The sequence below is a fragment of the Mobula birostris genome, chromosome 4 (assembly GCF_030028105.1).
Source record: "Mobula birostris isolate sMobBir1 chromosome 4, sMobBir1.hap1, whole genome shotgun sequence".
Taxonomy (NCBI): Eukaryota; Metazoa; Chordata; class Chondrichthyes; order Myliobatiformes; family Myliobatidae; genus Mobula; species Mobula birostris.
The window spans coordinates 8,598,864-8,619,381 of NC_092373.1; the positions used below are offsets into that span (position 1 = coordinate 8,598,864).

At 48.2% G+C, this 20,518-nt stretch overlaps 1 protein-coding gene across 1 annotated transcript in view; it reads left to right on the plus strand.

Moving 5' to 3' along the window:
- The first annotated feature begins 1,391 nt into the window (after nt 1–1,391).
- fgf12a (fibroblast growth factor 12a) overlaps nt 1,392–20,518 on the plus strand; it is a 178,912-nt gene continuing 159,785 nt past the window's right edge. The window contains exon 1 of the mRNA XM_072254887.1: nt 1,392–2,564. Coding sequence (XP_072110988.1) covers nt 2,366–2,564 — 199 coding nt within the window. The 5' untranslated portion in view covers nt 1,392–2,365. The remainder of the gene's footprint in view (nt 2,565–20,518) is intronic.

A 20,518-nucleotide genomic window follows, 5' to 3' on the forward strand; every position in this document is an offset into this window, starting at 1 on the left:
GGAGGGTTGTGGTCCATGTGTGAGTTGAGTGGACTAGGCACAACTAGGTGGGCTGAAGGGCCTGTTTCTGAGCTGAGGTGCTCCATGACACTGACTTTATACACCTGTGCATACATGTACATGAGAGTCATGCGCTTAAGGTGAGAAGAGGGGCAGTTTTTTTTACAGAGAGAGCGGAATACACTGCCTGGGTTGGTGGTAGAGGCAAAAACATTAGAGATTTTTAAGAAACACACATAAAAGTTGCTGGTGAACGCAGCAGGCCAGGCAGCATCTCTAGAAAGAGGTGCAGTCGACGTTTCAGGCCGAGACCCTTCGTCAGGACTTAAGAGATGTTTAGATACACACATGAATGCAGAAACTGGAAGGATATGGTCATTGTGTAGGCAGAAGGGACTAGATTTGTTAGCCCAGCAACCCTATTTAACCCTAGCCTGATGACAGGAAAAGTTACAATGACTAATTAACCTACTAACCGGTACATTTTCAGACTGTGGGAGGAAACCGGAACACCCGGAGGAAACCCGCGCCGAACGCAGGCAGTTCGGATTTAGCAAGTGAGATGGTGTGGTCAGCACGGACCAGTAGGGCCGAAGGACCTGTTTTCGTACTGTATTACTCTGGGTACTCGTGCAGATGACTCGGCGACATAAACCTTACTGTCTGTTGTCTCTACTCCCGGTGGACAGTGCCTCGTCTCTCGTGTGTTCAACACTCCCCCCCCCCCCGCCCTTATAAGAGTTTCTGCCTTGTCCCAGATTTCTACCTCAACTAACACACTTCATCTCGCTGTTCATCGCTGCGGGCTGTTGTCGACAGATAAGAACTCGGCCGATATTTTCAAGCGCTCAGTCGGACGCTTGACTAATAATTTAGGTCTGACATTAAAATTATCTCTGTACTTTTAAAAGGGGAGTCGGAATGGGAATAAAAATGGATGTCAAAATGCTGGCGTTAGTCCTCGCTAGGGAGAAAGTTGAGATTTCAGTTGGACGATTTAATAATTCAGCTGCTGCCCCGACCGGCTGAGGGTCAACCGCCCCCGGTACATCGGAGGTCGAGCGCCCTGCAGTACCGTACTTAGTTTTCGGATCACTGGGAGGCGTTTTAGCGATTGTACCTCCGATCTGCGACTGTTTTGGTGTCGAAATGTCGGCGTACGTGACTCTGCAAGGGGAATGCGGAGCGTTTGGTTTTTCTGTTTGTAGATGGGTTCCCCTCGGAAAGATAACCGTGTGTCAGTCTCTACCTGAGCAAATTCGGTCTCAATGCCCGGACGTTTTGCTGCCGGTCTTGTGCGTGCCTGTGTGTGTGGTGGGGGTGTGTTGTGTGAGCGTGGTAGGAGGGGGCGGGGGCGGGGGGTGACTAACACTGGCACTGGGACGGGGCTCTCTCGGCCGGCACCGCCGCAGTTCCTCTCTTGCTGCCTCCTGGCACTTACTCGGATCCAAAGGCTTCATCCGAATCTCACTCACGTATAATTGCGTAGCAGATCGGGAGAGCTGCAAGAAGCGACAGGGACCGGAACGGAGACCTGGGCACCCTTTCCTGTCCAAACGCCCGCCTCTGGAGCCCTTCCATCGGTGCCCACCAGTGAAGGAGAAGCCCCGGGAGGAGGGACTCGGATCTTCTAGGAACCGCACCACCTAGCCCCTCATCTGTTGTGCGTTCTCTCTCCTATCACCCCAGCGACTGAGGGGCACAGATTTCTGGACTGCAGCAGAAGGGGCAAAAAGTTGGGAGATCTTACCAGTGCAAGTCAACGCATCCCAGCCGAGCCGACCCAACGAGATCCAGGCGGCCGGCGTCAGCTCCGCCCCAATCCAATCCTACAAGGTCCAGGCGGGGTCATCGGAACCCTACAGCCCATCGACCCCCGGACACAAAGGAGAACCTTTCCTTAGGAGGGACGGACGGAGTTGCACAGTCCCGGAGCACAGGATGACCCGGGGGAGGCTTTCCTTTTCCCCCGTGTACGGCGCCGGAGACTGCAGTCAGGACGCACCCCGACGAGATCTGTAGACGCCGCGCACCTCCGTGGATGGACCTGGAATCGGTGCGGACGCTCACCTAGACCTGGGTGAGGGAGCCTTGCTGTATCTTCGCTGATTCTGCTCGACTCTTTCCTTCTCTCTGTCTCCTGGTCCGTGAAGTGAAGCCCTAGGGGTGAAGGACGGGGGGTGCAGAGCGGGGCTGGGGAATGAACCCACCGCGCTGGGATCGGGTGTCCGCTCCCTGCCGCTGCTCCTGATCGGAGGGGACAGCGGCTGCGGCGAGCCTCGTCTCTGCATCTCCCTCCTTCCTTCCTCCTCGCCTCCCGCAAGTTTGGAAGCCCCGCCGGCTTCACTGAGCTGCCGCTCGGGCCATGGCTGCGGCTCTCGCCAGCTCTCTGATCCGGCAGAAGCGGCAGGCGAGGGAGAACAACGCGGACCGGGTGTCGGCCGCCAAGCGACGGAGCAGCCCAAGCAAGGCCAAGAAGTCGCTGTGCGAGAGGCACGGTCTCGGCGTCTTCTCCAAGGTCCGTTTCTGCAGCGGCAAGAAAAGACCAGTCCGCAAAAGAACAGGTGGGTAGGAGTGATGTTGGTGTGTGAGGGGGTGCTCCCCCCCTCCTCTCCCCTCCCCCCCTCCCCCCCTCCCCCTCTCCCCTCCCCCCTCCCCCTCTCCCCTCCCCCCTCCCCCTCTCCCCTCCCCCCTCCCCCTCTCCCCTCCCCCCCTCCCCCTCTCCCCTTCCCCTCCCCCCTCCCCCTCTCCCCTCCCCCTCTCCCCTCCCCCTCTCCCCTCCCCTCTCCCCTCCCCCTCTCCCCTCTCATCTCCCCCCCTCCCACTCTCCCCTCCCCCCCTCCCCCTCTCCCCTCCCCTCCCCCCTCCCCCTCCCCCCTCCCCCCCCCCTCTCCCTCTCCCCTCCCCCCCTCGCCCTCTCCCCTCCCCCCCTCCCCTCTCCCCTCCCCCCTCCCCCTCTCCCCTCCCCCTCTCCCCTCCCCCTCTCCCCTCTCCCCTCTCCCCTCTCCCCTCTCCCCTCTCCCCTCCCCCCCTCCCCCTCTTCCCTCCCCCCCTCCCCCTCCCCCCTCCCCCTCTCCCCTCCCCCTCTCCCCTCCCCCCTCCCCCTCTCCCCTCTCCCCTCCCCCCTCCCCATCCCCCTCCCCCCTCCCCATCCCCATCCCCATCTCCCCCTCCCCATCCCCCCTCCCCCTCCCCCTCCCTCTCCCCTCCCCCTCCCTCTCCCCTCCCCCTCCCCCTCCCCCTCCCCCTCCCCCTCTCCCCTCTCCCCTCTCCCCTCTCCCCTCTCCCCTCTCCCCTCTCCCCTCTCCCCCTCTCCCCCTCTCCCCCTCTCCCCCTCTCCCTCTCTCCTCCCTTTCCCCTCTCCCTTTCCCCTCTCCCTTTCCCCTCTCCCTCTTCCTCTTCCCCCTCCTGAGCTGAGGGTGGGTACTTTGCTGAGGGAGGATGTATAAGTTGGGTGGGGCCACCATCTTGGTGAGTGTGGTTGGGTTTGGATGGCATTGGGATGAGTGGATGCCCACCCCATCATAGGGATAGGTGGGTGAACACCAAATCCTGAGGGTGGGTGCACTATTCTGAGAGTGACGATGAGTGGCTGAGTACCCAGCCCCGAGAGCGAGAGTGCCAGCCTCAATGGAGGACGGGTGGGAGATCAGTCAGTCCAGGGAAGAGATGGGTGGGTACCCTGGCTCTGAGAGTGGGGGTGGATGGATGGGCACCAAATCTTGAGGGTGGGTACACCATTCGAGAGTGGAGATGGGTGGGTGGTCACCGGTTCAGAGGGTGAGCAGTTAGCCTGAAGGGTGGGAATGTGAGGGTGCCCTGGACTGAGGGTGAGGATAGGTGGATGTCCCTGCTGGGAGGTAGTGGGTAGGGATGAGGGTGGGTGGGAGAGCCATCCTGGATAGAGAGAGTGGTTGGGTTCAGTTGAATTGATATTTGGGTGGATTTTGCTTCGGTTGGGGAGTGGTGTGCACTGTGCCTGAGGGAGTGAGTGAGACTGAGAGTTGAGGGGAGAGTGGTGTGCACTGTGCCTGAGGGAGTGCGTGGGACGGAGGGTTGAGGGGGGAGTGGTGTGCACTGTGCCTGAGGGAGTGGGTGGGACGGAGGGTTGAGGGGGGAGTGGCGTGCACTGTGCCTGAGGGAGTGCGTGGGATGGAGGGTTGAGGGGGGAGTGGTGTGCACTGTGCCTGAGGGAGTGGGTGAGACTGAGGGTTGAGGGGAGAGTGGTGTGCACTGTGCCTGAGGGAGTACGTGGGATGGAGGGTTGAGGGGGGAGTGGCGTGCACTGTGCCTGAGGGAGTGCGTGGGATGGAGGGTTGAGGGGGGAGTGGTGTGCACTGTGCCTGAGGGAGTGGGTGGGACGGAGGGTTGAGGGGGAATGGGCATCCTTCCAGGGGGAGTAGAGCCTGAATGGAGCAGCCATTCCCGGGGAGAGGAGGGCGTGAGTGGGGCAGGCTGATGCTGGCAGGCTGTCACCCTGCCCTGAATGTGGGCACCCTCCCCAGGATTTGGGTGGCGGGTGGGCATTTTACCCGGGGGGGAGGTGCAGAAGGCAGGCACCCACTCTTTAAGGGGATGTAGGGGGTGAGCACCCATGGGCGAGTTGTGCTGGGTTAGGGATAGTTGGTCAACCTGTCCTACAGTGTGTCATCCTGGGCAGTGAGGTCTGAGACTGGGCAGCGTCTACGTACAGACACTGGGGTGTGGGGTGGCTAGCTGTGTGGACAGAGGAGGTGATGTGAGAGAGCCCGGGTTGCAGTGCGCACCGTAAACCACAGGCAGACATGCTTGTATTGTGTGTGTATGTGTGTGTGGTGTACCCAGGGGAGCAAGCTGTTGTGAAGGCTAGAATGTCTTACCCATCTGCATTTCGGGCTGGTAGCTGCCAGCCTCTAGTTTCCTGACACCTTCCGGTTCGAGAACACCCACTCCCCAAGTTCATCAGCAGTTGGTGCAGCGTGTAAAGCAGTTGGTGGCTCGAGTGCAGGACGTGACTTGCATCTGGTCCATTTACCTGCATGTGGCACAATACTGTAATCCCTGTGTGTTAGCGCCGGCCTGGTGAGAGGTGTGGATATGGAAAGCTGACCCGTGTGATAAATCTGTGTGACTTTCGGTTTGCTGGGTTCGCACTGTGTTGTGTTAAACCGGAATAAAGCTGTGCGATGTTTCTTTGCAACATTACCAACGTGGGTGTGAAGTTGTTATCATGCTGTGTCTCCAAGGAGAGTTTCTCGTAGTTAAAGTCAATTCTCTTTGGCCTGTGCTGTGTACGGAGTCTTAAGCTATCTGCTATAACATGGGTCATGAGTGTGTGAGACTGTGTGCATGTGTTTTGAGTGTGTGGGCGTGTACTTGTGTGTGTGCATGTGGATGCATGTGTGTGTTTGTGTGAATGTCCTGTCAGTGCATAGCTGCAGGTAGTCAGCAGGTCAGGCAGCATCTATGGAAAGGAATAAAGAGTTGACATTTTGGGCCAAGACCCTTCATCAGGACCCGATCGATGCTGATGAAGGGTCTCGGCCTGAAATGTCAACTGTTTATTCCTCTCCATAGATGCTGCCTGACCTGCTGAGTTCCAGCAGCATTTTGCATGTGTTATTCTGAAATTCCGGCATCTCCAGAATCTCTTGTGTTTATCATACCTGCAGGTGTAAATGTCCATTTTATATTAGCTTGTGTGATTTTGTTTACGGTGCAGGAGCTTGCCAATGAGCAATGATCAGCCTTTACCATGGCTTCTTTTTCTCACGCCGAGTCCCACAGTACTGAGCTGATTCCTGCTTTGACGGCTTAAACAGTTAGTTCACCCTTGCCCCATGTGCCTGGTTAAAACCACTCTTGTCTCTACGAATAGGAATCAGACTGTGCCCAACCTACCCAGTATCCCTGTGACCAGAGTTTTACACACACTCACACACACACACTCACACACACACACACACTCGCTGTCAGCTTCTGTTTTAACAATTCGTTGTGGAGAAGCTGAGGAGATTTTTGTTACATGAACTGTGGTGTATAAATGGAAGTCATTGAATCTGTAATCTGAAGAATATGGTGCAGCAGTGAGCCGGGTTCAGTTCCCGCCACTGACGTAAGGAGTTTGTACGTTCTCCCCATGGCTGCGTGGGTTCTCGCCAGGTGCTCTGGTTTCCTCCCACAGTCCAAAGGCGTGTGGGCTAAGAAGTTAATTGGTGAAGTGTGTAATTGGCAGCTGGCTTGTTGCGTTGGAAGGGCTGTTATTGTGCTGTCTGTCTGTCTAGGTACCGTATCCGATGCGGACTTTGGTTACCATGGGTTTCCATATAGATCTATCCTTCATTTTTTGGATGACTTCTATTTCCTCGATGTGTAGCCACCTGGCTATGCTTTTGATGTACGTAAGCCGAGGTCTTCCTCTAGATTTGTTCCCCTCGATCTTTCCAGGGAGTATGAGTTTTTCTAGTTCATCTTTCGGCATGATGTGTTCTAGGAATCTGAGTTGTCTTTCTCTTATTGTTGGTATGAGTGATAGAACTGCTTGGGCTCTTCTGAGAACTTCTTCATTTGATGTGTGTGTGGTCCATGATGTTTTTAACATTCTCCTGTAGAACCATAATTCAGCTGCTTCTAGTCTCTTTTCCATTGCTGGGGAAATTGTCCAGCATTCACTTCCATAAGTCAGGATAGAATAAATATAGCACTGCAGTATTCTGTTTTTAGTGTACGTGCTCACCTTTCTGTTTGTTAATATGGTTTCATTTTTTGGAAAGCTTCTTTCACCATTGCTATTCTGTATTTGATATCTGTGTCGCACCTGCCATCAATTGTTATTAGGCCGCCAAGATATCTGAATTTGTTGACTTCTTTGATGTTTGTATTTCCGATCTTGATCACACATTGTGGGATGTTAGTCTTTCTGGAGATGACCATGCTTTCTGTCTTCTTGGTGTTGATTGAGAGGTCTCTGCGATTACTTTCTGCTGCCACTATAGTGAGTAGTTTTTGAAGTTTTATTTCTAAGTCAGCTGTTAGTACGATGTCATCAGCATATCTGATGTTATTTATATTATGGTCTCCAGTTGTGAATCCTTTGATGTTTTTGATACTTCTCAAGATATTTTCACTATACAGGTTGAATAAATCTGGTCCACTTCTCCTATTCTGATGGATGCTGTCTGGTCCCAGTATAAGTTTCTTAAGAAACGTATATCTTTCCCATCTATGTCAAGATCTTGCAGCATTTCCAGAAGACCTTGGTGTCCGACAGTGTCAAAAGCTTTTGTATAGTTGATGAAACATAGGTAGATGTCTTTTTGTACCTGGATGGCTCGTTCACAGATCATCTATAGCATGAAAATTGCATTTCTGGTTCCAGTGTTTTCCACAAAGCCGCATTGTTCTTTACAGATTTCTGGTTTAATACAGCGTCTTGCTCTGATCATGATTACTCAGAATAATTTTTGCCACATGGCTCATCAAGCTTATTGTATGACGTAACTCACATTCTGTTGCTCCCTCTTTCTTTGGAAGTGTGATGAACACTGATTTACTTAAATCATCAGGTATCTCCCCATGATCATAGATTTCATTTGCTATTTCTCTTATTTTCTCTATCCCAAAATCTTCTAAGGCCAGTATCATTTCAACAGCGATGTTGTCTGGACAAGTTATATTATGTTTTATTTATGGTACTGGAATTTCTGATTTTAGAGTGCTAGGTCTTTCAAGATTCTTCTTCATGTTTGTTTTTTTCTCCTCTTTGGTCTTCAAAAAATTCTTTTATATATTCTGTCCATCTGTTTAAGATTTCCTCTTTGCTCATAATTAAGCTGCAGTCTTTTGCCTTGATGCATCCACTTGCTGAGCAAAGTAATTTCCCCGTTAGTTCTTTAATCTTACTGTGCATCAGCTTTGTTCCAGGGTTATGGATTTGTAGCATTTCTGTCTCTGAGCATTCCTCATTTAGCCATCTGTCTTTAGCTTCTCTGCATTTTCTTTTTATTGTCTTATCAAGTTGTTTGTATTCTTCGCTGTCTCTTGGTTTGATGGTCTGTTTTTGTTGCATCAATTCTATTATATCTTCAGTTATCCATTTCTTCTTACTTCTCCGTTTCTTTTTGTGGGATGGTTTCTTTTGCAGCTTCAACCATGGATTCCTTCAGTATGTCCCAGGAAGATTTGCCTCCTTCATCCTGCAGCAATTGAAAACGGTTCTTCACCTTGATTGTGTATTCTGTTTTCAGATAAGGGTTGTTTTGTAGTTGTTAATAATCCAGTGGTTCTGACCTTTTTGGTTTCTTTAATTTTCTCATCTTTATTTTCATTTTGCAAATGACTGGTATGTGGTGGCTTCCGCAGTCTGCTCCAGGGTAGCTTTTAGATTGAGTTATCGAGTTTTTGAATCTGTTATTGATTGTTACGTTGTCAATTTGATTTTTGTTGTTCCCATCTGGGCTTCTTCGTGTCCATTTCCTTCTTGGATGTTGTTTAAACCAAGTGTTGGTGATTATCTAATTGTTTGTTTTACACCATGATATAAGCTTTTCTTCTCTTTCATTTCTTTCTCCCAATCCCTGGTCGCCAACAATATGGTCTTCTCTTCCCTCACCAACTTTTGCTTTGAAGTTGCCCATGACTATGATGGCTTCTTGTGATTTGCATTCTTCTAGTGCTTTGTCTGGGAGTGGTAGAAGGCATCAGTTTCTTCCTCTGAGCTTGCCATTGTCGGTGCATATACTTGGATTATAGAGATGTTGTTTTGTTGTCCTTTTAGTTTGATTAGCATCATTCTGTCTGAGATATGCCAGTATCCTAGCAGGCTCTTGGATGTTTCTTCGTCTAAGATGATTGCAACATCCTTTTCATGTTTATCTCTACCAGAGTATATCATCCTGTAGCCGTCTGATTGTGTTGGCGCGTGGCCAAGCCGTCAGTCTAGTGATCGGAAGGTCGCTGGTTTGAGCCTCAGCTGAGGCAGCATGTTGTGTCCTTGAACAAGGCACTTAACCACACATTACTGTGCGACGACACTGGTGCTAAGCTGTATTGGCCCCAGTGCCCTTCCCTCGGACAACATCAGTGGTGTGGACAGGGAAGACTTGCAGCATGGGCAACTGCCAGTCTTCCATACAACCTTGCCCAGGCCTGCATCCTGGAAACCTTCCAAGGTGCAAATCCATGGTCTCACGAGACTAGCAGATGCCGATAAAAAGTAGTCTGATTGGAATACTCCTGTGCCTTTCCATCTTATTTCACTTAGGCCTAGGATGCTGACTTTTAGCCTCTTCATTTCTGATTTTATGTTTTCTAGCTTACCAGCTTGGTGCAGGGTTCAAACATTCCAAGTGGCAATTCGCAGTCTCTTGTTCTTGCAGACAGCAGTGGTATGACGATCTGGGCTCACCTGTCTGTTTACACGATATCCTGTACCGAGCGAGGTGTTCACACTATTTGGTAGTGGGCTGCCATTTACGCTGTTGCCTTTTACATTTGTGTATGTATTAACCATGGTTGTACTAGGGATGAAATACAAGAAGTAGCTTCCCCTTGCTTGCCTCCGATGCAGTGTTTTTTCAAGACGGGTGACCCTGAACATTGTCCTATTAAAAGGATCTACTGCTCAGCGTCTGAGAAGCAGGAACCATCGATTGTGTTACTCACAACGTGCCTTCTGCTTCATCCACCACCTGCATTCCATGGCTTCACTGTAACCCAGGCAGGGAGGCTGACAGGTGCTACACCTTGCCTAAGGGTGACTTGGAGGTAGCTGTGTTTAGTGGTAACCTCATTACCCAAAGCAAGTGCTCCACAGCTGGATGTAGCTTATCCTCATACCCAGGAGCTATTGTGCTGTGTCTCCAAATAATAAAAGAGGTCCTGTGCCTCATCATCATATGATGCAGGCAATAATGGTCTTTACATGACTATCACTGTTCTTGGCAAATTTTTCTGGGGAAGTGGTTTGCCATTGCCTTCTTCTGGGCAGTGTCTTTAAAAGACAGGTGACCCCAGCCGTTATCAATACTGTTCAGAGACTGTCTGCCTGGCGTCAGCAAAACCAGGACTCGTGATATGCACCAGCTTTTCATACGACCATCCACCACCTGCTCGCATGGCTTCACAGAACCCTGATGGGGGGTGGGGCTATGTAGGTGCTACACCTTGCCTGAGGGTGATCTGCAGGCTAGCGGAGGACAGGAGCAGCTTACACCTCCTTTGGTAGAGACATATCTCCACCCCTGTGCCTAAGTGCTTAAACTATCTGATTTTAAGATCGATAAGAATCCGGTTCATTACCTCTGACTTATGTAATGTAAACTTTGTTAGTGTGTAGCAGCAGTTCAGTGCAAATTTTTTAAATTGCAGACAGTCACAATGCTCTCCACAGTACATCTGTAGAAGGTTGCAAGGGTCTTTAGTGACACAGCACTACTTCTTAGCCCATCACCCCTGCTGGGACATAGGGAACTGAGAGCAGCTCACCACAGTCCTCTGTCCTGGGCCCATCTTTCAAGATGTCCCAAGTGTAGCCCATATTCTTAAAGTTCTTCCTCTCTCATGGAATGTGTCTTTGGAGCTTCTGTTGGTGTATCCGTAGCTCTGGGATTGCTAGCTCCATGTCCAATCCTTCTCCTCTCACAGTCAAGCTTGGGACTGTCCGTGGTGGATGCAGGATCTCTGAAAATCCCATTGAAGTGGAGCTGCTGGTGTGCTGCCTTCTCCTTTGTGATTCCATCAATTGTTGGTAAGGTTGACTCAGCAGCGGGTGCACTCATGAATGTGTTCTTCGTTGCATGAAAGTTGGCGACAGATCTTGAGCTCGTGATGTTAGCCGGTGGTAAACTATGATAGACTGTGAAACGGAGAAGTGCACAAAGGAAGCAAACGGCGGAAAGAAACATTTCAAATAGCAGCAGCCTAAATGTGTGTGACATAATTATGAATACAATTACACTACTGCGTACAATGTGAATCTGGAGTGGGACTTTAATAGGCACATTCTTAGCAGCTTTCAGAATGCAGCAGAGTGATTGTAGTTTATTGACAGCCTAAGGGTATCCCAAAGCATTTTACAACCACTGAGGTACTTTTTGAAGAGTAGTCAGCACGGCAACGTAGAAAATGTGGCAACTGTTTCATGAGAGGCCCATGCTGAACAAGGTTCCAGGATTGAAAGGCTCATCATATGAGGGGCGTTTGATGCCTCTGGGGTTCCACTCACTGGAGTTCAGAAGAATGAGGGGAGGGGGGGATCCCATTGAGACCTGTTGAATGTTGAAAGGCCTCAATAGAGTGGATGTGGAGGGGATGTTTTGTATGGGTGGGGGAGTCTAGAACCAGAGGACACAGCTTCAGAATAGAGGGACATCTATTTAGAACAGAGGTAAGGAGCTGTTTCATTAGCCAGAAAGTGGTGAATCTGTGGAATTTGTTGCCAGACACAGCTATGGGGGCCAAGTCATTGGGTGTATTTAAGGCAGATGTTGATAGATTCTTGGTCAGGGCATGAAGGGATACGGGGAGAAGGCAGGAGATGGAGGCCGAGAGGGAATTGGATCAGCCATGATTGAATGGCGGAGCAAAGTCGATGGGCCAAGTGGCTTAATTCTGCTCCTAGCAACACACATCAAAGTTGCTGGTGAACGCAGCAGGCCAGGCAGCATCTCTAGGAAGGGGTACAGTCGACATTTGGGGCTGAGACCCTTTGTCAGGACTAACTGAAAGCTAAGTTAGTCCTGACGAAGGGTCTTGGCCCTAAACGTTCACTGTACCCCTTCCTAGAGATGCTGCCTGGCCTGCTGCGTTCACCAGCAACTTTGTGTGTTGCTTGAATTTCTAGCATCTGCAGATTTCCTCGTGTTTGCGTTTTTAATTCTGGTTCTATATGTCATGCTCTTATGGACACTATAGAGAAACTCTGAGAAACATCAGTGAGAAAATGTGTTTGTTTAAAAAACATCGGTGGAGTTGGAAATATGATGTTTCCTCATATGGTGATGAAACATTTGCAAGTGGATCGTCAAGATCTGAGAACAACTCAACCTTATCACTTTGGTGGAGTGTTAAATATTTGTCTGGGTATTGGGTCTGGACGAGGACTAAATTGAGGAAAAGTTATCAAAGATGCCCCTCATTATAGGAAGGATGTGGAAGTTTAGAGAGGGTGCCGAGGTGACTCACCAGCCTACTGCCTGGATTAGAGAGCATGTCTTATGAGGAAAGGTTGAGTGAACTAGGGATTTTTCCTTTGGAGTGAATGAGGATGAGAAGTGAATTGATAGAGGTGTTTAAGATTGAAAGAGTGAATAGCAGGTGCCCTTTTCCCCCCAAGGTGGAAGTGCCTAAAAACAAGGGAGCATAATTTTAAAGTAATTGGGGGAAGGTTTAGACAATGTCAGAGGTTTTTTTTTCACAAGGAGATTGCTAAGTGTGGAATGCTCTGCCAGGGATGGTGGTCGAGGTTAATTGAGCACGTCCACATGGGGTGCTGTCACATTAGGAGATGCTCACTTCTTGCCATCAGGAAGAAGGTACAGGAGCCTCAGAACTCACACCATGAGTTTCAGGAACAGTTATTGCCCCTGAGTTATCAGGTTCCTTAATCAGAGAGGATAACTTCACTCAACTTCACTTGCCCCATCATGGTAATGTTCCCACAACCTATGGATTCACTTTCAAGGACTCTTCATCTGAATTTCTTGATATTTATTGCTTAGTAATTTATTATTATTATTATTTCTTCTGTTTGTCTTTGCACAGCTGTTGTCTTCTGCACTCTGGTTAAATGCCCCAAATGGGCGGTCTTTCATTGATTCTGTAGTGGTTATTCTATAGATTTACTGAGTATGCCCTCAAGAAACTGAATCTCAAGGTTGTATGTGGTGACATATATGTACTTTGATAATAAATTTACTTTGAACTTTGATACATTAGGGGCATTTACAAGACTTTTGGATAGGCACACGTAGTAGACAGCCGTCGATCCCGGGGGATCATGGGTTTGCGCCTCTGGTGGACTGTGTCCTCTCCAGGGTGCAAGCCTGGGTGGGAAGATTTGAAGAACTGGCTGTTGCCCATGCAGTGTGTTCACCCTCTCCATGTCACTGATGTAGGCCATAGGAAGGGCAAGCACCGATACAGCTTAACACTATAGTCTCGTAGAGGTTGCCAGAGTGAAGTTGTAAACAGCTTCAAGCTGCCTTAAGGACCCTGGCTCATGATATCTTCCTCGGGGTTTACTGACGAAGCCTTTCCCATATGTGGGTATGGCCACAAGGCAGTGGAGGTTTAAAATCAGAGTTTTCCTTCTCCTAGGCCAAGTCTGACGAGCCCCACCTGCCTGAAGCAACTGGTTTTGAGGCGCCAATGGTCCGCCTTTACCCCTTCTCTTGTCAGTAGAAACCGTTCCGCCGGGCCTAGTAGCTAAGCCACACGTGAAAGCCAAGAGTTGGACTTGGTTGTCAGAGGCTGTTAGAGTCGCACACCATTTGGAGCACTTTATAGGTAGTGTGAGCTTATCCCCACTACCACCCCTACTGTGGCAACTGTAGTAACCAGGTATGAAAGAAAAATTGAGAGTTATGGGCTTTGTAGGCAGGAAGGGTTCGATTGATGGTGGTGTAGGGTAACAGGTCAGATTTATATCAGTATTTTATATTGATGTCTTCACATTTACAACATCCACAGGATCTCTCTCTGAAGACAGTCTGCTGTTTGTGAGCTGATCTATAGAGCTATTCAACATGGAATCAGGCCCTCTGACAAGGTTCTCATCAACGTTAGTCCCATTCTCTGGTGTTTGGCCCCTATCTCACCAAACATTTCCCATCCATATACCTCTCCGAATGCCTTTTAAATGTTGTTAATGTACCTGCCTAAACCACTTCCTCTGGTAGCTCATTCAATGTATGGACCATTCGCTGGTGTTTGGCCCATATCTCACCAAACATTCCCCATCCAAATGCCCTTTAAATGTTGTTAATGTACCTGTCTCAACCACATCCCCTCGTAGCTTGTTCAATGTACAGACCATTCCCTGGGGGAAAAAAGCTGCCCCTCAGTTTCCAAGTAATTCTCTCCCCTTTCACCTTGATTACCCAATCCCAGGGAAAAGGACTTTGTGCATCTCTCCCTTTCTATTCCTCCCATGATTTTATACAAGTCTATATATTCTCAAGTGCCACCGTAGCATAGTGGTTTTGCTACACGATTACACCTCGGGCTGTTGGCGTTCAATCCTGATGTCATTTGTGCGTCCTCCCCATGGAATGTGTGGGTTCTCTCAGGGTGCTCCAGTTTTCTCACTCCATCGAAGGACCTACAGGTTGGTGGGTTAATTGGTCATTGTAAATTGATTAAGCTAGGGTTAAATCGGGGGTTCCTGGGTGGCACAACGTATGGCACCAATTCCATGCTGTGTCTCAGTAAATAAATAAATTTTTAAAAATCGCATGCAGATCAAAACACACTGTGAAATGTGTTGTTAGCATTAACAACCAACACAACCTCAGGATGTGTTGGAGGCAGCCCACGAGTCTGATTCACTGATTTATTGGCAGAGACACAGCGGGGGGGGGGGGAGCTGCGTGACCTCAGTCGTAGTGAGGACCAGGCCTCAAGCTGCGGTGTCGCCTGCTCACAGCCACCCAGGAGGGAGGTGTTGGAGTCAGTGTGCTCCACCGGGGCTGGTCTGGCGCAGCATCTAAGCTGGTGAAAGTGCTTCCCTCTAGTGTTCGTTCAGCAGAAGGCAAGCTGCATTGTGTTCGCATGCAGACTGCTGGAACATTCATGGACTCCAGATTTTGGACTGTATTTTCAGTGTGACTGTATTTTACTGATATCTTGTACGTGCTTGCTATCTGTTATGTGCTGTATGTGCCTCGTGTTGTGTGTGACTGTTGGTTCTAGCTTTTGCAGCTTGGCCCTGGAGTTAAGCTTTCATTTGGCTGTATTCATGTATGGTTTAATGTCAATTAAAATTGAAGTTGAAGTTGAAGTGTTGTCACACATTCTGGTGTCAACATTGCATGCCCACAGCGTTCAGCGGGACAACACAAGCAACAACAATAAACCAAGGCACCGACAGCAAAACCAGCCCCTTTCCCATCCCTCCTCCCTTGCTGGTGAGTGCTCCATGGTTAGTTCTTGGCTCTCAGTTATTTATGATTTATATCCATAACCTGCAGTTAAAGTATCCAAGTTTTCCAATGGCACGGAGGAAAATGGGAGCCCATGTGCAGTGACGTGATTCATGATTCAAGATAGTCAGGAGAAGGAATGTAAAGGTGAATAGGCAGTTAGCACAGAGCACCCCTGTGGCCATTCCCCTCAAGAATATGTGTACCGTTTTGGATACTGTTGTGAGGGATGACCTCCCAGAGAAAGGCCACGGAGATTGGGTTACTGGCACTGAGCAAAGGTCCATGGCGTAGAAGGGAAAGAGGGAGAAGAGGGGAGTGGAAGTGATAGAGGACTTAATAGTCAGAGTAACAGATAGGAAGTTCTGTGTACATGAATGGGACACCCAGATGGTATGTTGCCTCCCAGGTGCCAGGGTCACGGATGTCTGACCAAAGTTCACCAAAGTAAATTGGAAGGAGATGCTGACAGGGATGACAGTTGAGCAGCAATGGCTTGAGTTTCAGGGGAAAATGAGGGAGGTGCGGGATAGATGTATTCTAAAAACAAAGAAATACTCAAATAGCAAAATAGTACAACTGTGGCTGACAAAGGAAGTCAAAGCCAAAGAGAGGGCAAACAACAAAGCAAAAATTAGCAGGAAGATAGAGGACTGGGAAGCTTTTAAAAACCTACAGAAAGCAGCTAAAAGAATCATTAGGAGTGAAAAGATGAAATGTGAAGACAAGCTAGTGAACAATATCAAGGTGGATAGAGAAAATTTTTCAAGTGTATAAAATATAAAAGAGATGAGAGTGGAGATAGGACCATGAGAAAATGAGACTGGAGAAATAATAATTGGGGACAAGGGAGTGGAAGATGAACTAAACTGAAGTTGAAAGATGGCAGAGAGGGAGAAGATGGCGGCATGACGCAGTGCGCGCGGCCTCTCCGGTGAATGATATCTGTAATCTGTCAAGTAGGGGACCGTGCACAATTCTGATTTGATGGAGAGAGATGTGACAGTACGGAGGAACATTTGGAGAAACTTCTGAAATGCCCACTTCGCTGCCGCTGCTACTGTGTGGTAACCAGAATCTCCAGAGCAGAATGCCCCAAATCCTCGGCTTTGCTTGTTTCGGTGGCCGGGGCTAGGTCAATGGCGCTCGGGAGGCTGTATCGGAGGGGCTAGTCGGAGGCGCGAAGTTTTCAGATGGACAGAATCAGTGTCAGCTGTGGTCGGCTGCTTCCAAGGCATCGGCAAGTTGATGGTGCCTGGAGGTTTATGGCAGGGAGTTTCTCCCTTTTGCCGCCTGCTATCGGGGACTCGGGAGTCGACCGACTCCGGACTTTGAGACTTTTTTTTTACCGTGCCAATGGTCTGCTCTTCATCAAATTATGGTATTGCTTTGCACTGCTGTAATTATATGTTATAATTATGTGGTTCTGTCAGTGTTAGTCTTTAGTTTGTCCTGTTTTCTGTGAGATCACTCTGGAGGAACATTGTATCATTTCTTAATGCACGTATGCATTTCTAAGTGACAATAAAAGAGGACAGAGTGTTCTCATAATCTATATAAAAAAAAATCTGATCTAAAAAATGAGTATTTTGCATCAGTCTTCACTGGGGACGACACTAGCAGTGTGCCAGATGTTGATGGGTGTGAGTGAAGAGAAGAGATTGCAGTTACTATTACAGGGGAGAAGGTGCTCAAAAAGCTGAAAGAGCTAAAGGGACACAAGTCACCCAGAGCAGATGAACTGCACCCTTGGGTTCTGAAAGAGGAAGCAGGAGATATTGTGGAAGCATTAGAAATGATCTTTCAAGAATCATTGTACTCTAGCATAGTGCCAGAGAACTGGAAAATTGCAAATATCACTCCACTCTTTAAGAAAGGAGGGAGGCAGCAGAAAGGAAATTATAGACTAGTTAGCCTGACCTCAATGGTTGGGAAGATGTTGGAGTCAATTGTTAAGGATGAGGTTATGGAGTACTTGGTGACACAGGACAAGATAGGACAGAGTAAGCATGGTTTGCTTAAGGGAAGATCTTGATTGACAAGCCTGTTGGAATTCTTTGAGCAGGTTACAAGTAGGATAGATAAAGGGATACAGTGGATGTTGTACATTTGGACTTCCAGAATGCTTTTGATAAGGTGCCACATATGAGGCTGCTTACCAAGTTCAGAGCCCATGGTATTACAGGAAAGTTACTGACATTGTTAGAGCACTGGCTGATTAGTAAGAGGCAGCCAGTGGGAATAAAAGGATCCTTTTCTGGTTGGCTGCCAGTGACTAGTGGTGTTCCGCAGAGGTGGGTGTTGGGACCACTTCTTTTTATGCTGCATATCAATGATTTAGATGATGGAATAGATGGCTTTGTTGTAATCTTTGCAGATGATACGAAGATTGGTGGAGCGGCAGGTAGTGTGGAGGGAATAGGAAGGCTGCCGAAAGATGCATTAGGAGAATGGGCAAGAAAGTGGCAAATGAAATTCAATGTTGAAAAATGCATGGTCATGCACTTTGGTAGAAGAAATAAGTGTGCAGATTACTTTCCAAGTGTGGAGAAAATCCATATATCTGTGATGCAATGTTAGCATTCATTTCAAGAGGTCTAAGAAGTAAGGATGTGATGCTGAGGCTTTATAAGGCACTGGTGAGGCCTCACCTTGGAGAGGGTTCAGAGGAAATTCACAAGGATGATTCTGGGAATGAAAGGGTTCTCGTATGTTTGGTGACTCTGGGCATGTGCTCACTGGAATTTAGAAGGATGTGGGGGGTGGATTTCATTGAAAACTTTCGAATGTTGAAAGGCCTAGACAGAGTAGATGTAAAAAGGATGTTTCTCATAGTGGGGGAGTCTAGGACAAGAGGGTACAGGATAGAGGTGTGTCTATTTAAAACAGAGATGTGGAAAAATTTCTTTACCCAGTGGGTGGTAAATTTGTGGAATTTATTACCACAGGCGTCTGTGGAGACCAGGTCATTGGGTGTTTTTAAGGCAAAGATTGATAGGTTCTTGATTGGCCATGGCATCAAAGATTATGGGAGGAGGGGAGGCTAGGGAGTGGGGGTGAGGAGGGGAAAGAAAGGATCAGCCATGATTGAATGCTGGAGCGGACTCGATGGGCCAAATGGCCTAATTCTGCTCCTATGTCTTTAAGGCCTTTTTGTTTAATGTCATTTCCAGTACACAATTGTAAAGGAGATCGAAATAATTGTTACCTTGGATCCGAGGCAACATAATAAAACACAGTAAGATAAAGACCACAATAAATATAAATAAATAAGGTAGCTTATATATATTAATTGTATGTCTATAAAAATCAATACAGCGAGGCTGTACATACAGTGACTGAAGGGAAATAATAAAGTAGTGGTGGGGTTAGTGGCTGGAGGTGTTGATCAGCCTTACTACTTGGGGAAAGTAACTGTTTTTGAGTCTGGTGGTCTTGGTGTAGATGCTGCATATCCTCCTCCCTGCTGGGATCTGTAAGATGATGGAGAGAAGGTTGAGTGAGCAGATGAAATCTTGACAAGTAGAGTTTAATCTGTGTAAGTGTGAGGTTGTGCACTTTGCTAGGATGAATCTAAAGCAATTATTATCTAAAACAGATGAGTGGAAAATACTGGGATCTAGAGGTTCTCGTGCGTGAGTCATAGAAACATTGTCAGGCAGCTGAACATCGTAATTATATCTGCTAGATGCGCCTTGTGCTATGTGTGACTGTGGTACCGTGTTTTGTAGCTGGGCCCAGAGGAACGCTGTTTTGTTTGGCTGTGTTCAGGGGTACGGTTGAATGACAAACTTGAGCTTGAGGTAGCTGCCTGTGGCAATAAATTCTGCAGATTCACTGCCCTCTGGCTAAAGAAATTCCTCTAAATCTCTATTCTAATCCTCATCTGTGTATTCTGATGTTGTGGCCTCTGGTCCTAGATTCCCCCAAGAGGGCTGGAGTTGGGCAATGAAGATGTATTGTCACAGTTGTACAGGATATTAGTGAGGCCACACTTGCAGTCCTGTGGTCAGCTTACCTCAGTTAAGATGTACAGGCATCGGGGGTGGTCCGAAAGAGATTCACAGGGGAGATGATGGTCCAACCCCTGGCAGCTAAAGAACTGAGATCAACATTCATTGGAGTGTAGAGGTGATCTTATTGAAGCATGTAGGATCAGGAGGATTCATGATCAAATCACTGATGTACTGTGCAGAAGTCTTTTGCACCTGTATCTGGCTACAGTGCTTCAGACTGTTTTCGGCAATGAGGTTGGCACCCTGATGAGCCGGAGATTGATATGTTCTTGATTGGCCACTGCATCAAAGGGCACCCTGATGAGCTCAGTGCCTTTTACGCTTGCCGTTAGGGAGTATTCTGGAGTTATGTCAATCCCGTTTCTTCATTATGTGCTGTGTCATATGACGTCTGTCCCTGACCATGATTGTTCTTGGCAAGTTTTTCATACTGATCGGTTTGCTGCTGCCTTCTTCTGACCGATGTCTTTACAGGATGGGTGACCCCAACCATTATCAATACTCTTCAGAGATTGTCTGCCTGACGTCAGTGGTTGCGTAACCAGGATTGTGATATGCACCAGTTGCTCATTCGACCACCCACCACCTGGTGCCATGGCTTCATGTGACCCTGATCGGGGTGAGGGCGCTAAGCAGGTGTGACACCTTGCCCGAGGGTGACCTGCAGGCTAGCGGAGGGAAGGAACGCCTTACACCTCCTTCGGTAGAGACGTATCTCCACCCACCACCCAATGTGAATGTAGGAGATATTAAATCAAACCAAAACTAGTCTTCCAATCTTAATATAAATTGTAAATTGCAAGCAATAAGTTGAAGTTACAGTTACTGTGCAGAAACCTCAGGCATAGTCTGCCTAATGTGCCTGAGACATTACTATAAAATTGCACAGTACTACAAAATGACTAAAACAGCGGAGGAGAAGCTGTTCGGGAAACATTGAGTGTGCATCTTCAGGCTCCTGTACCTCCTCCCTGATGATAGTAATTAGAAGAGGGCATGGCCCGAAGGATGTCACCTTCTTGAGGCATCACCTCTTGCAGACTGAGTAGATGTTTGAGATTCTCACTATGTTGAAAAGTCTCCATTGGGACATAAATAAAAATTAAAATTTAAAATTAAGAGCAATTTAAAACTGAAGTGTGTACAACAGAGTGGGGTTGTGGGGGCTAGGTCATCGGCTGATTTGAAACAACAATTGGAGAATTGAGTTAGAATCACAATCAGGTGTAATATCACTGCATTTGTCATGAAATTTGTTACAATAAGCTAAAAGAGCAGTGCAGAAAAGATGCGTAATATAGTGAGGTACTCCTCATGAGTTATTTGTCCATTCGGAAATCTGAATGCAACTAGTTGGAATGCTGTCTGTGGTACGTCCAATGA